General features: G+C 49.4%; 1 protein-coding gene across 1 annotated transcript in view; it reads right to left on the bottom strand.

Annotated features, from left to right (window-relative positions):
- Positions 1 to 16,577, bottom strand: part of ACAD10 (acyl-CoA dehydrogenase family member 10) — a 37,423-nt gene that overhangs the window by 1,450 nt on the left and 19,396 nt on the right. Inside the window, exons 10-19 of the mRNA XM_080940400.1 lie at positions 15,238 to 15,388; positions 12,847 to 12,992; positions 10,831 to 11,004; positions 9,596 to 9,996; positions 7,657 to 7,797; positions 7,096 to 7,233; positions 6,906 to 6,996; positions 4,447 to 4,605; positions 3,524 to 3,696; positions 236 to 379 (exon numbers count right to left, since the gene is read on the bottom strand). Coding sequence (XP_080796526.1) covers positions 236 to 379; positions 3,524 to 3,696; positions 4,447 to 4,605; positions 6,906 to 6,996; positions 7,096 to 7,233; positions 7,657 to 7,797; positions 9,596 to 9,996; positions 10,831 to 11,004; positions 12,847 to 12,992; positions 15,238 to 15,388 — 1,718 coding nt within the window. The remainder of the gene's footprint in view (positions 1 to 235; positions 380 to 3,523; positions 3,697 to 4,446; positions 4,606 to 6,905; positions 6,997 to 7,095; positions 7,234 to 7,656; positions 7,798 to 9,595; positions 9,997 to 10,830; positions 11,005 to 12,846; positions 12,993 to 15,237; positions 15,389 to 16,577) is intronic.

Here is a 16,577-nt window from a genome sequence, read left to right as displayed (position 1 = left end):
CAGCTCTCTTCTCCTCCATCTACCTCCTGCACCACGTGAAGACCTGGAGTACAGGGCTGACCATTGATGGAAGTTCACCTCTCTCCCTGGGTCTTTTCTGGTTTGCAATCGATGACCCTCTAGAGTTCCAGCAGAACATTAGCAGTCATCAGTGTCCAAGAGCTGAGCCTTCCCACAGTTTACCAAACAATGGGAGAAGGGTAGATTCCGGCGTCACCTCGGGATGACTCCTCACCTTATTTCCTGCCACGTCCATGAGGTGGGCAGCTTTCAGCACCAGCAGCCGTGCCTGCTCGATGTCCACACGAGACCGGGCAATGTCTGCCAGGATGGTGCCTTGTTCCACAAGGGGCTTCCCGAAGGCCATGCGGGACATCACCTACAGACACCAGAGAGACAAGGCTGAGGAGCTGGGCCTAAAGCAGCCCTGGGAGGCTCAGAGTGGATGTCCTGCAGAAAAGCTGGGTACACAGGAGGAGAGAGCAGATGTCACCGCCGGCCTGCCCACTGATTGGGGGTGGGGTCTAAGTTAGGCCATGCTATGCTCAGCACAGCTGCCGCATCTATAGAGAACACACTCCAGAGGCTGACAGCTAGTTACAGCTACAGTGATCCTGGAGAGCTCAGAATGTTACAGGTACAGAGCCAGGAGTTTTGAGCTATCAGGGCGCCTCGACAGTCAGTTATTGCCCATTGCAGTGCGTGACAACCTTGTGACTAAGGGAAGTCCTTCTGGAATTCAAAGATCAAATTGATACCTTCCAACAACCCGAGATAGGGTCAGAGACACACAGCAGAGATATCTCCATGTGTGTTGTGACTCGCCCGCCTGTAGCACAATCAAGGCAACGGAAAGTGTTCTAGGACTTTCTCTTTGGTTACTATACCAACTACAAACTTCATGAAGCTGGGTGTGGTAGCACACATCCTTAATCCCAAAGGCAGAGGGAGGTGGATCTCTAGGAAGTCTGTTATCTCTGCATGTGTGTGTGTGTGTGTGTATGTGTGTGTGTGTGTATGTATGTGCACTCGTGCACACGCTCATTTCATAGTTAAATCATGTCTCCAAGAAAACAGAGCCAGGTAGTGGTGGCACTTGCCTTAATCCTAATGCTTAAGAGGCAGAGGCAGGGTGTTCTGTGAGTTTGGGGCCAGGCTGGTTTACAAAGCAAGTTAGTTCCAGGACAGATAGGGCTACAGAGAGAAACCATGTCTCAAAAGAAAACCAAAACCAAACAAAACAAAAAACCCAACAAAAAGAAACAACAACAAAATCCCTCCCCTAAAACACAAAACAAAACAAGAAACTTTTACAGTTTAGCACATTGCAAAGTGGAATCTGAGGTAATCTAAATCTATATTCTTGTGTGTTCATGGGTGGCTCTGAAATAAGCTTCCTTTGAGCTGAGAGCCATTGTTTTGATTTGTTTTTCAAAACAGGGTTTCTCTGTGTAGCCCTAGATGTAGACCAAGCTGATATCCGAACTCCAGAGTACTGGGATTAAAGATACCACCCTGGCCTGGCCCGGCCCAGAACTTCTAAAACCCTTTTAGTCCAGCTCCGGGTTTGAAGTTAGGCAAGAGAGAAGGCCCAAGGCAGCTTCTGGCCAAGGCTGCACCCAGTAAGGAAGGAAGGAAAGGACTGAGGGAAATCCACCAAGGGGCAAGTCCGCCACCTGCTGGAGATAGTCAGCCTCACAGCCTGGGGTTCAGCTTAGAAAGGGTTCAGAGTCAAAGGCGTTCTTTTCTCATGTGCTTTATCTATCTATCCCTGGGAAAATAATTTTTACAGCAATCATATGTCTTGTAGCATGATTGTTAACTTTCATTAAAACTAGAGAAAAAAACCTTAGTATCCCACCACCAAACTGCTGACAGCGACAATGGGTGGGTCTAGGGCTTGGTGTGTCTGTTTGGAAGGCTGTTGTAGGAGAGCTGTTTGGAGTCGAAAAGCTTGAAGCCAATTTAGGAGAGCCCATCTCAAAAGCCACAATTGTTCTTCGTGCTTCCACACTTTCCGCATGCATTTAAATGTGCACATAGATACAGTTTTAAAGTCTCATGTTGTGAGCGTGAGGGTCAGAGGACAACTTGGAGGAGTTGGATCTCTCTTTCTGTTGTGTAGGTCCCAGGAATCAAACTCACTTCATCAGTCTGGCCACAGATGCCTTTACGTGCTGGGCCAACTCACTGTTCTTGCTCCCGCCATTAAAAGCACAGCGACAGTCCCTGCCCTGTTCGGTAACCTCTGCCCATTTGTTCATTTGAGACACGGTCTTTCCATGTAGCCCTGGCTGTCCTAGAACCTGCTATGCAGAGCACACTGGCCTCTGTCACAAAGAGACCCACCTGCCTCTGCCTACAGAGTTCTGGGGTTCAAGGCATACATCGTGACATCTGTCCCTACAGGCTACTTTAAAAACAATAAATAATATAACTTCTGTATTAAATATTTAAATATAAATAAATATAATTTAGGAACACAATGAGTTCATTTCTATACTAAGAAGGATGGTGTGGTGCCTGCACCTGAGTCCTTGCCTACATGGAGAGTTCCAGGCCAGCATGGGCTGTCGTGAGAAAAGATGCGGTTAACAGTCTGGAGACCTTTGTGCTATCTTTGTGGCTGGAGACCACACCAGATCCTCCTGCAGAGAGCCCTCCCCCAGAGCCTTGTATAGGCTTGTTTTTCCCAAGCAATGTATAAAACCATCTTTAGGAAGGCATCACACGGTCTTTACAAAGAGTCTCGATGGAGTCATTTCCGATATATATTTAGCTTACTTTGTTCCTCCAAGACATTCCAGTGTTCTTTGATGTGCACTCAGGGTTACTCATCTCCAGAAAAAGTTTTTACCGAACTCTGTGCTCCTTAAAGATGCCTAGAACAAACTGCTTGAGGTAAGACTCCTGAAGCCTGAACCAACACCAGCTTGGTCACACCCAACTGAACCATTTTCTTACCCCCTGCAGCTCCCCACTCTGCTACCACGGTGGTCACAGAGACCCCAGCCTTTAAGGACAAATGACTTTTGTTGTTGGAGAAAATGTCATACTATGGACACTGTCTATAGGCTAGTCCCACGACATTTCAGCAATCCTCCTGCCTTAGCTTCAGAGTGCTAGAATTATGGGCATAAGCCACCATGCCTGGACCTAGATATACCGAAGGAAGCTGTTATGCACAGGGCCAGGTGCTGTGACCCCAGGGGCACAAATGGGCCATGCAGGATCTCCCTGGGGTCTTGAGTTTTTCCATCATGTACTAGGAACACAAATGGCTCCTGGCTGCCCACAATCCTGGGTTTAGGAACCTTGCCCTCAGCCACCATACAGTCTCACCCAGACAGAGAGGTGCTCATCCCACTCTGGAAGCCAGCTGTGGCCAAGCATCATGCAGAGCAGAGATGCAGATTCCGGGAGGGAACACCATCCTGAGAGGTCTGTCTCAGGGCATCCATGGTTGGAATTCTCCAGCCAGCAACAGTGGCTCTGAGTCAATGTGGGCACAAGGGGGACTCACCCGTGTCTTCATGAGTGCCAGGGCCCTCTCTGAATACCCAATCAACCTCATGCAGTGATGAATGCGGCCAGGCCCCAGCCTGCCCTGAGCAATCTCAAAGCCTCGGCCAGGGCCTAGAAGTATGTTTTCCTTGGGCACACGCACGTCCTTGAACTGCACTTCACCATGGCCACCTGAAAGACCAACATGCAGTTTCTTTGGATGTCTGTATTCCTTGCTTAGGTTAGGGCTGTCTGCTGGCACTGTTCCCAGGCTGTAGGCTTCTAACTGGGTCACAGCTATGGAGGGGACAGTGGACCCAGAAATAATGGAGTTGGTGTCCAAATTAAAAGCAAGTTATTCTATTTGTTTCTTTTTTGAGACAGGGTTTCTATGTGTAGACCAGACTGGCATTGAACTCAGAGACCTGCCTGCCTCTGCCTCCCAAGTGCTAGGATTAAAGGCCAGCACCACCACTGCCTGTGGTGTTAGTATATAGGCATGGTACATTTGGGACGGTCAGAAGACAGCTTTTAGGGGTCAGGTCTCTTCTACCATGTCGGTCCTGAGCAGAGCCAGTTCCCTCTACCATGTGGGTCCCAAGGACTGAACTCAGGTCATCAGGCTTGGTGGGAATACCCACTGAGCCATCTCACTGCCCTTGTGGTTAAAATAGGATGCAGGCCAGAACCCCTAGATGAGGAAGGGTGAGTCGGTTCTCTGGAGATGTGGGTGTGAATGTTGTCAGTGGAGAGGTCCTTCCCCTCACACAGATGATGGAGTCCACTGGGGCTGTGGACCACACAAAACAAAGCCAGGAAGATGCCCGCACCAGTACCTTCAGATCCCTGGCATGAGGCAAATTGTAAAAGGAACAAGGGCTCCCCAAACCACTGTCACATATTAGAGCTACACTCAGGGTGACTGATCCCGAGTTAACTAACCTGGAGGGTCCTCTAACCCAAACACTGACAGAGGCCGGATGACTTTGATTCCTGGCGTATCCATGGGAACCAAGAGCATAGACTGTTGCTGGTGCCTTGGGGCCTGTGGGTCTGTTTTTCCCATAAACACGCAGAGTTTGCAGCGTGGATCCAGGATGCCTGCCAGGAAGAAGAGGGATGGGGCCTGTCAGTGGATTCCAGGACTAGGGAGCCTCTGACCACTTGCAGCCCTGGCCTGTGGAAAGCAAAACTATGACCCCGATAGAGCCACAGGATCAGACAGGCACAGGCCAGCCCACAGGTTATTGCAAGGAGATGGGAACCTGTCACGCTGTAAGAGCAACGTTTTAACTTTCGTGTGTATGTCTTTGTCTGTCTGTGTGTCCAGTGCCCACAGAAGCCAGAAGGTGTCATAGCTTCTGGAACTAGAGTCACAGAGAGTTGTGAGCTGCCATGTAGGTGGGTGTTGGTCCCCTGCAAGAACATCCGGTGCCTCCAACAGTGGAGACCTCTGTCCAAGTCTGTGAGAAAAAGTTTTAAAACCATCGTGTGCTAGACTTAAGAACCAGAAACAAGCTGTCAAAGTGGCTGCCGTCAGTGCCTCTAGCTTGCTGAGCTCCACGTGAGGTTGTGAGCTACATGATGCGTGTCTACCGAGAGCGGTGCAAGACAGACAGCTCCCAAATCACCCCCCCCCCCCAAGCAGCCAAGCTAGAACTGGCTACAAAAGCCTTCGGCAAGAGTGTGCCCTCTTGTGGACACTGGTGGTTGTGGCTCCAAGACAGAGGCACTCCAGGAGACAACCAACCGAATTGCCTCTCAAGCTTCCCTTCCGGTGTGTGCTTCAGAAAGCTGCTCTGAGAACAATCTGTGCTTCCAGCAGGCCGTGGTGCTTTGTGGAGGCCTGGAAGCCTCTCTGGCTGGCCTCTGTGAGAACACCAGCTGTGTTCTCACCATGTCAAACACGTAACCCAGATGCCCAAGACACCCAACTGGCACACTGTGTAAATGGTTCAGAATCCACTATGACAGAGAGACTGGGGACACAGCTCAAGATGGAACACTTGCCCATACCTCACTCCTCATTCTCTCTCTCTCTCTCTCTCTCTCTCTCTCTCTCTCTCTCTCTCTCTCTCTCTCTCCCTCCCTCCCTCCCTCCCTCTCCACTCCACTCTCTTCCCACTTTCTCTAGTCACAGGTGGTTCTGAATATTAGATTTTCCCCACTTAGCCAACAGGTACCTAAGAACATAAGAAAACAGGAGACAGGACAAGTTCTGAGAGTGCTTTCATAATGTGGGTCTGAATTGTCATTACAGAAGTGAGATGTAGAGAAAGTCAAAGGTCACAGCAAACAAGTGGTAAGTGTGCACTTCGTAACAATTAAAAAAATTAAAAGCATTAATTTACATGTGTGTTTTGCCTGCATGCACACCACATAATGCCTGATGCACAAGAAAGTCAGAGGAGGGCATCAGATCCCCTGGAATTGGAGAAATACGAGGTGAGCAGCTATGTGGGTGCCGGGAACTGAACCCAGGTCCTCTTCGAGAATAAGTGCTCTTAACTCCTGAGCCATCTTTTCAGCCCACTGCTTAAGAAACAGAATGAAGCTGGGTGTAGTGCCTAAGCCTTTAACCTCAGCACTTGGAAGGCAGAGGCAAGTGGATCTCTAGGAGTTCAAGGCCAGCCTAGTCTACATAAACAAGTTCCAAGGCAGACAGTCCGGGTCTCAAAAACAACAACAGAAACCTAAAAACAAACAAGCAAAAGAGTTATAACGAAACCTGTTAAAATTATGGGGACAATGTAGTGTTTGGATTTGTTGTTTATTTTTTTTTCCAGACAGGGTCTCATGTAGCCCAGTCCCTGGGAAGAATGACATTCCCACATTTGTATTAATCTCTACTACTTCCTCCCAAGCCCTGGGATTACAGTTTGTACAACACCATGTCTAGCGAGTATGTGGATTTTTGACAAATACATGAATCTGAGCCTGATGCAATCCTTGCAGAGATGTGAGGGTCTGGAGCTCGGACCAGTGTCAGCTACACAGCAGTCTGAGGTCAGCATAGACTCCATGGTACTTTATCTCAAAACCACCTGCCCGCTGCTACAGCCTAGGTAATCGACTGACTATCCCAAGTCCCAGTCTCCTCCTGAGAAGGAGTGGGGTCAGAGGATCGCTGCCTCAAGGGAAGTACAGGAGCTCTGTGAACTGAGGCACAGAGACACTTGGAAACCCCTAAGATATAATACACCCAACCTCGGGAGAAAGGGGGGCTACCAAGAAGACTTCCAGCCAAAATGGCAGGGGAAGAATAAAGAGAGAAGGTTCAGTTAACGGATTCCTAGAGATCTGCCTGCAAAAGCCCCTACAACACCCCCTTCCCCACCCCCATGCAGCTCCTGCCTATCCACACTGACTGAAAGTTGAAAAGCATGTTTCAGGCCAAGTACCTGAGATCCACCACTTGTGACCATTCACGACATAGGAGCCATCTTCCTCTTTGATGGATGCCTCGATGTTACAGGCGTCTGAGGAGGCCACCTGTGCGACAGCATGTTCTGGTTAGAGTTCCGAGTGACCTACATGCAGGAGCAGAGGGCAGCTGCGGCCCAGCCAAAGGCGAAAGTACGAACACGGTACCTGGGGCTCAGTCATGGCGAAGCAGGACCGGATCCTGCCTTCCAGCAGCGGCACCAGCCAGCGGGCCTTCTGCTCCTCGGTGCCGTACCGCACCAGAATCTCCATGTTCCCCGTATCCGGGGCAGAGCAATTAAATATCTGAGGAGTAGAAACTCATTCGTGTCCCCAACACCTCCAATCTCTTCGAAGAGGCGAGGGAGGATCCCTTCCACATCACTGACACCCTGAGAGCTCATGAACGCTTTTCCTCTCCACAAAGAAGGACCAGACACACACTGAAGTTGAATCTCGATCGCTGCTCTCGGTTTAAGGACCCTGAAACCAGGGGCTAGAAGCCCCCACAGCCCACAGCCTAGGCGCTCCCTGCTGGGTGCATTCCCTATACAGGCTTTAATCAGCTGCCTATACTTGCCAGCCTTTCCCATGAGATTCCGGCTGTGTGGTGCCTGAGATGGACTTTCCACATGCGGGTGTTTGCACTCGCTCTGTGTGTGTGTGTGTGTGTGTGTGTGTGTGTGTGAGACCTGTTCTCACATGCTGAGAGCGCTGTGGAGACTGTACCTCAGAAGCATACAGGGACATGCCCATCACTTCACAGAGATGTGCGTATTCCATGTTCGTCAGCCCTGCTCCATACTTTTTCTCAGGATCTGCCTCCAACGGTAGGAAAAGGTTCCAAAGACCTTCAGCCTTGGCTTTCTCCTGTCAGAGGAAAAGGAGAGCAATAATAATGGAATCTTACCTTTAAAAAGTGTGTGTACGTATGTATGTATGTATGTATGTATATATATATAATTTAATACAATTTTATATAAATATATTTTGATATAAATTATATAAATACATATATTATATATAATTTTAGCCAGAAATGGTATTATCCATCTTTAACCCCAGCACCTGAAAGGCAGAAGCATGTGGATCTCTAAGTTTGAGGCTAGCCTGGTCTATGTGTTGAATTTCAGGCCAGCTGGAGCTGCAGAGAGACACTGTCTCAAAAAAAAAAAAAAAAAAAAGAAAAGAAAAGAAAAGAAAGAAACAAAACAAAAGCAAAAACTGGTTGTAGTGATGAACGCCCAGAAGACAGAGGCAGGCAGATCTCCGTGAGTTCAAGGCTAACCTGATCTACAAAGCAAGTTCTAAGACAGCCAGGGCTACAGAGGGGAACCCTATCTCAAAAAAGGGGGTGGGGGCTGAAGAGATGGTTCAGTGGTTATGAACACTGACTGCTCTTCCAGAGGTCCTGAGTTCAATTCTCAGCAACCACATGGTGGCTTAAAACCATCTGTAATGGGATCTGATGCCTTCTTCTGGTGTGTCTGAAGTCTGTACTTTATTTATCTTTAAAAAACTTTAAAAAACAAACAAACAAAAAACCCAATATATGAATGTGAATGCAGGGGCCCACGGAGGTGAGTGGTGTGGTATCAGAATGCCTGGACCTAGAGTTATGAGTCTCCTGATATGGGTGCTGGGAACTGAACTTGGGTCCTCTACAATAGCAGTACATTCTCTCCACCTCGAGTCACCTCTCAGAAACACAGCATATACCCAAAGCAGACCCACCAGCCGGACACAAACCTGCAGGCCCCGGTAGCATAAATGAGAGAGAACTAGCAAGGCCCACAGTGAGCTCATTCCCGGTCTCCATGTCCCAGCCCCCCATGCCTCACCAGGCTTAACACTAGTGCTGTGATGGTCAGGAATCCTACTGAAACACAGCCAGATCCTGGGGGTGGGGGTGGGGGGGAGCTCTTGAGACCTCTCAGGACAGACCCTGAGCAAACCCTCCTTTCCAGAGGTGAATAACTAATCAGGAACCTTCCTACTGGCTGGAGGTCCATATGGGATAAAAGGTAGAGAAAGGAAGGCCTCTGGTATAGGTTCATGTGTCCCCTTCTGCCTCTATTTTCTGTCATCCTGAGGTGAGCTGCTTTTCACAGGCTCCCTCACTGTGCTGTCCTGACTGACCCCAGGCACTCAGCAAATGGGCCAGCTTCCCACAGACTGGAGGTGTCTGTCAGAACGGTGAGAGCCGTATCAGCAAAAGCAGAGTGAGGGGAACACTTCACAAATGCTCAGTTCTCTGCTTCTGATGCAAGCTCTAGCAAGAGAATTTGGCTAGGGAATTCCCCTAATATGGCTTGTTTCTGAAATCTGTGTGACAGATGCCCATCCGACCTGATGAGTCTCTCCAAGCCACAGGTTCTGTTCCTCCATTTTGAGACAGGGTCTCAAGTAGTTGAGGTTGGCCTCAACTTTTTATCCTCCTGCCTCTATCTCCCAAGTATGGGGATCACAGGAGAAGAACTACACTCAGCTTACCACTCTCCTTTCTCATCCCAGCCACATACACACCCCCACCCCATGACAGGATGAAACCTGATTAGATAGCAGTGGCCTCTCTCTAGTGATGGGAAACCAAGAGGATTCCACTCAGCTTCCTTGCCTCCAGCCTCAGTGGCTAGCTAGGGTCTGTCACACTGACAAGCTGGCTTACCTTGAGGTCCTCTATCAACGGGGAAGGGCTCCACCTGTCGGCTGAGGCCTGGTGCCTCTGCAGGTCTGGCTCCAGGGGGTACACCTTCTGTTCCATAAACTGCAACAGCTGGTCATACAGCTTTCTGACCCGAGGAGACAGGCCCTCTGGAGAGATGATCAGGCCTCCATTTGCCTCGTGAGAAGGGGAAGCAACTGCTCTAGTGCTGTGACTCCTCACACCCATGGGAGTCCTCCGGGGCTTCGGCCCAGCCCATGCATGGTAGGATCTCGTCAGTGATTTGGTGGCTGGAGTCTCTTTGAAAACCCGGAACCCTTCTTTGATGGCAAAATCCCAGGCCAGCTCAGCCATGGACTCAGCGAGCTTTCCACTTTGTTCGGCTGTTGCTGAGCTTGCCTGCCCTAAGGAGAATGGAGGGAGAACTGGTTACCCATAACCACCCTAGTGACATATGAGTCAGTAATGTAGCCGATGTGCCGTGGGCAGACTCTGCCACAGCCCTGCACTCCCAGGGGGCACTACAATCAGAATCTGAACTTGGTAGGCAGGGAAACTGAGTCTGGAGAGTGGTCTGGGAGCCAGAATTTGGAAGTTGGATGTCCCCTGATGCTTGGCCTTTCTTTTCCTAAAGAAACTAATTGAAGCTGTGGAGGCATGCACCTTTAATCCTAGCATTTAGGAGGCAGTGGCACACAGATCTCTGTGTTGGAAGCCAGGCTGGGACGGAACAAGTTCTAGGACAGCCAGAACTACACAGAGAAACCCTGTCTCAAAAAACCAACTAAATAAATAAAATCAAACAGGACAAGACGATGCTGGTTTAATTAGCGACACCCCAAGTCACTTCTGCAGCACCAGGGAACAGTAAGAGAGTCTACATGATCCTAGATCACCCCTGTGGAGAAAAATGACAGGGGCAGTTTCTCGGACCATTTTCTCTGGATAACAAAGGCAGTGTAACGGAGCATGCTAGCATTTTCCTCTCTCCTTTAAAAAAATTTATTTATTCTGTGTGTGTGTGTGTGTGTGTGTGTGTCAGGGCTTCCTGGAGCTTCCCAGATATAGATGAGGAGGCTCTTGAGCTCTCTGTCCTTGAACCCCCACTTTCCAAGTGTGTGCTACCGCAGCTGGCTTTACACATACACGCTTTCAGGATGACGAGAAAATAAACTGAGCCCTGCACCAGCCTGGCCAGACCTATCTCCTCAAAGCTTCTGTGTCAGGGCAAAGCTTACCTGTGAGTGACCGCTTGTAGACTCCCTGTAGGATTGCAGCCACACGGAAAAAGGAGAAAGCCATGTAGAAGTGCCAATTGTCGATGGGTGGGAGGTCCATGTGAAGACAGTACATCTTGAAGTACTCCTCCACGGTGGGGATGCCCAGCTTCGTCACATCCTGGCCCCTGAACCCTGAGATGAGAAACAGAGCTGTCCCTGAGTGGTTGGCACCTGCATCTTCCTTATCACTGGCGACCCTGAATTCTGAAGGCCTCTATGCTCCAGAGTAGCTTACACAGCTACGAGGCAGCTTCTGAGCCCTGTGGCTCCTTTGCTCTAGCCACTGGCCTGAAGTAAGCTACTTACAGAGCGTTCCCTCACGGTTTCAGACCAAATTATCAGTCAACAAAGGATTCCCCCTGGACCACAGCTCCCAGATGGAGCCATCCTTAACTGGTCATTTGAACAGAAACGGTCCCAGAGGCGCGGGTGGTTGAGACAGAGGAGCTGGGGGGGGTGGTAGAGCTCAGTGCCACAGCAATTGGCTGGCATGTTCCAGGCCCTGGTTCATGCTCAGAGACGCCCAGACACGGGTGTATATACACATACACACACACACACACACACACACACACACACACACACACACACACACGTGCATGCACAGACATCAGAAGAGCAATCTCACTGTATTATGAAGCAGATAAAGATGACAAGACACTAGCTTCGCTGAGTTGCTTGCACCATGACATGTGACACCTAACTAGAAGCCTGAACAGCCTGTGTCTTGGTAATTAGATGACTAGAAAGAAGTCCAGCGCTTTAGTTTATTGAGTTGAAAGAGAAGTGATAGAAAAGAAAAAAGAAAAAAGAAAAGAAACCACTACCACCAACAACAACAGCAAACCCTCAGAAACAAAGTATCCAAATAAGAAAAAAAAATCAAGTGTCTTATATTATATCTATGTGATAAAAGTTGTCACTGCAAATTAAGACATCAAAGAAATATTTAATGACCGTCTGCCCAAATCATACAGCTTAGACTGGGCAGGCAGCACAAGCCTGTAATCCCAGCACTGTGAGGCAGAGGTAGGAAGATCACTGGAGTTTAAGGCCAGCCTGGGCCACAAGCAAGTTCTACTACAGTCAGGGCTACATAAAACAATAAGGGGCTGCTGAGATGGTCCAGGGTGCTTGCTGCTCTTACAGAGGATCAGAGGTAGGTTCCAAGCACCTATGCCAGCAGCTGCCTATAACCCCAGCTCAGGGAGTTTCAGTGTCTGCCTCCCAACTCTATGGAACCTACCTGTGTACATACCCAACCACACATAGGCACACAATTGAAAATAAATCTTAAAAACCAAACAGCTGGACATGCTTGGAACATTCCTGGAATCCCAGCACTTGGGAGGCCAAAGCAGGGGAAAGCCCAGACACAGGTCTACAGACACACACACACACACACACACACACACACACACACTTCCTCCCCAACATTCAAAACCAGACTAAAGCAAAGTAACATGACTAAGTAAAATAATGAGATCATAAAACTCTGTGGTCATGCTTTGTTTCAATAATAGACTGGATGCAGTAACACATGCCTGAAATCCCAGTACCCAGGAAGTGAAGGCAGAAGGATCAGGAGTTTGCAGCCAGCCTCAGCTACACGGAGCCTGTCTCAGAGCAAACAACCCAGAAGCAACAGAAACAAAAGACAAAGAAAGATGTGCAAACAGAATGGAAGGCACAGGTAAGCCTGGGTAGCTTGGCAGACAGTCCAGAATGTACGGTAAAATGCAAGCTGATGCTTCGGCGTGATGTTGCTGGTGTCAGCAGGCATGCACGAGAGCCGAGATGTACCCACCCGAAAGACAAAAGAAGAGAGAAAGAATGCAGAATAAACGAAGGGAGACACAGCCTATTCTTACCCCCACATTCCAGGGACAATATTACTTGAACTGCCTGGACCTCAGTCCAGTCACATCAGCCAGTGTGTGCCCCAGTGATTGCCATAGAGGAACTGGCTCCTACCTCTCAGCATGGGGAAGCTGGGTGGCAGGTAGTGAGCCAGGCAGCTGTAGGCCACATCAGCAAAGGGGTCTCCTAAGGTGGAGAGTTCCCAGTCAAGGACAGCAAGCACCTCCGCCTTTTCAGGATGGAAGATCAGGTTGTCCAACCTGAGAAGCCACAGAAGGAATGGGGACAGCTGGGGACACTCTATTCGCCCTTCCAGGTCCATCCTCCAGCAGCCTGTTTGCTGTAACAAGGCCAACCTCTAGGGATCCCAAGTCTCTGGCTTCTGGCTGGCTTCAGCCAGTCAAAAGCATCACCAGGGGGTGCCCTCTCTGAAGTTACCCCTTCTGGATTCATACCCTCTCTGTGATGTCCCTAAAGCAGGCCTGCAGACTTTTTGACACACTTGCCAATTCTTCACTATCTGAAGTACCTGGCTTCTAATAAATGTCAAGTGATTTCTGGGATGGTAGAGATCATGGGAGAAAATATAGCTTCTTTAGTACATGCTCCTCTGGAGACTGAAGCTATCAGGTATGTCCTGTTACCCAGGCGCTACCATGCTGGGAAACCACAGAGCCATAGAAAATGGCCTGAGGAGCCCAGCGGTGGGGAGCAAGCCAGCCGTACAGCCCTAGCCGGAGAGCCACCCTGGTGGAAATGTGCTGTTCTGTCCCAGCTGTCAGCGAAGGGGCCTTGGCCAAGTGTCTTATGCAGTCAGCTACAGCAGAGCATGCTGGCCCAGGCACAGCCAGCTGCTTAGGAACTCCACTGTAGTTCCAATCAGTTCAGTGGCCACTGAGTCCTTCTGATCCCTGGCTGGACACTAATGTAGGCTTGATTTAAAATAAATGGGAGGAGTTGGAGAGGGAGCTCAGTGCTTATGAGTATGTGTTGCTCTTGCAGAAGTCCTGAGTTTGGGTCCCAGCGTCTAGCTGAATTTTGGCTTACAACCACCAGTATCTATCTCCCTTCTGGCTTCTGCACTCACAAGTATACGCATATCAAAAGTAAAATTAATCTTTGAAAGGAAAATGAGCAAGCATGCAATAAAATGTAGGATCGATACAGAGACCACGTGTCGTCTTCCGAGACAAGTCCCATCTGCTGTGTTGCTGTCTTTCCTTCGAATCTCTAACTCAGTACTTTGGGTCCAGCTAACAGCCTCTACACTCCCTCCCCACTTTCCTTGACCTTGGCGGGCATTTGTCTCATGGCTTTCTGTCTCTTTTAGCTGTGTGGGCACTTAGAAACCACACACGACATTCTCTCACTCCTTGGTAAGCCTGCATAAACATCGCATGTACTTGTCCTTCGGGAACTGAATCTTTTCTCCTCAGCATGATCCCCTTGAGATTTATTTAAGGTTGACTCAGGGCCAATTGGTGTATTTTACCCAATAGCTAGGATCCCAACACACCACCAAACATGGCTCATCATGTGCTACAAGCACCAGCGTGCTGGCATCTTTGCCATGCAAAGGTGCCAGGCTGCACTGGAGGGGACTGGAAGGTTGTGGCAGGCTCCCTTTGTCTGCTTTTGTGGCTGGTTCCCAGATCCAGCAGTTTTAGAAGACGCCTCTACCATGCAGCTGCGGATGCATCCTTCTTGGATGGCAAATGTTACTTCTAAGGGGAGCTTTATCCAATCATGTCAGGGGCTTCCCTACCATGGACAGGCCTTTGGATCGCTGCTGGCTGTTCCCTGCCTGCTCTTGTACTTACTCACATTTGTGGATACTTGTGGAGTAGCAAAGACAAAGCCCATGTTGTAGTGGTGGCCAGTGCTGACCTTTTAGCTACTCTTTCCCACCCATGAGGGAGGTGGGGGTGGGGTTGTTCTAAAGTCCTAGGTAGAGGATAGTCAAACTTATGAAGGACAGGTGAGAAAATTATCAAATGGGGTGGGGCCTGAATAACAAGTATGGCTCAAAGGCAGACCTGCAGGAGCAGCGGGAAGCAGGAAATGGTAAAATGTTCCCCAAGTGCCACAAGGACAGAGTCCAGGGGAGCCATGGGAAGTCGGCTGGACCCCAGTAGGATAGAAGGCACACTGATGAAGGCGGGGCCCTAGAGTCAGCGCACACTCCAGGAAACCCCATCTACTCCCTGACTGCCTTCATGCACTCAGCACAGGGTCAACATCCAAGGCTGACCCCACAGGAGGTGGGAATACTGTGGTTCTACCTGGTCTCAATAGCTGTTTCCCCACCCAGTGTGGTGCCTTCTCCCTGCAGGCAGATGAGACAATGTCTGCACAACTTGGTCACAACTTAGGAGAGGGGCTGCTGGTGATATTTAGTGACCAGGAATGATGTTCCATCTCCTAAGGGATGATTCCCATCTGCAGCATGGACAAAGACTTGCTCTTCCCACATGGGATGCTCAGCCCCCTGGCATCTCCGTCTACCTGAAGTCACCGTGCACCACCGTGGTTCTCTGTTGCTTGGGAAGGTGCAGAGGCAGCCACTGGATCAGCCTCTCCATTGCTGGTATGCTGCTGGTTTCCGCGGCTCGGTACTGCTTGGTCCAGGTTTGCACCTGGCGAGGAATATAGTCCCCTGAGGGAAAGAGGGTCAGGACACAGGATGCTACTCCAACAACATTAGATGTTTGGCAAGTTGGCCAGAGCCGTGAAGACATCAGCAGCTCTGTGCTAATGCTGTGTGTCTGAATACGTTCTTGTGACAGAGACAATTCCTACGAGAGGTTCCTGCCAACATGGAAGCCACCAGTTACTTTGCCTCAGCCGGTTCAGAATGGTGCAGGCATTATTCTTCCACAAGGAAGCTTCAAGCCAGACCCCTAATCCTCTCTGAGGGTTTGTGAGCTTTCTCACAGCTTGGGGGGGGGGGGTCTTCTTTGTTAAGTATAAGAGCTTCGGCTAAGAGCACGGAGTCCAGCAGGTGGAATCCAGCTCTGCCACATTCTACCTCTGGGGTGGCTGGTACTTGCCTAACCGTTCTGGGTTTTCCTTTTCTCCTCTCGAAAGGCTCCTCTCAGAGATGAAGGGAGGATAAAATAAAGCTGAGCCTGGCATGGTGGCACACTCTTTTAACCCTTTTAATAAGAGAGGCAGAGGCAGGCAGATCTCCAAGTTCAAGGCCAGCTTGGCAATATACTGAGACCCCCTGACATAGCAAAATTTTTTTTCTTTTTTTAAAAAAAGAGGCCAACTATAGCCAGCAGTGGGCATTCCTTTAATCCCAGCACTCGGGAGGCAGAGGCAGGTGGATCTCTGTGAGTTCAAGGCCAGCCTTGTCTACAAAGTAAGTTCCAGGACAGCCAGGCTACACTGAGAAACACTGTCTAGGGGGGGAAAGGCCAAGTGTGGTGGCACATCTGTGACCCCAGCACTTGTGAAGCAGAAGCAGCGGGATAGGAGTTCAAAGCCATCCTCAGCAACATTCGTTTGTTTCTTTGGTTTTTCAAGACAGGGCTTCTGTGTAGTCTTGGCTGTCTTGGAACTCACTCTGTAGATCAGGCTGGCCTCAAACTCAGAGATCTGCCTGCCTCTGCCTCCTGAGTGTTGGGATCAAAGTTGTTAAACCATCACCACCCAGCTCCAGCAAAATTAAAAAAAAAAAAAAAAAAAAAAAAAAAAAAAAAAAAAAAAGGAAGAAAAGAAGGTGGTGGTGGATCAGCACTGGAAAGAAATCGAGGATTAAGCCATTTACTGACAAAAAGCGCTGAGAACGGAGTCTTCAATTAACCCGTGATGTCCTATCCAAGGACGAAATGAGCAGTGAG

Source organism: Micromys minutus, assembly GCF_963924665.1.
Source record: "Micromys minutus genome assembly, chromosome: 29".
Lineage (NCBI taxonomy): Eukaryota > Metazoa > Chordata > Mammalia > Rodentia > Muridae > Micromys > Micromys minutus.
This window is presented reverse-complemented; position numbering and strand designations above follow the sequence as displayed.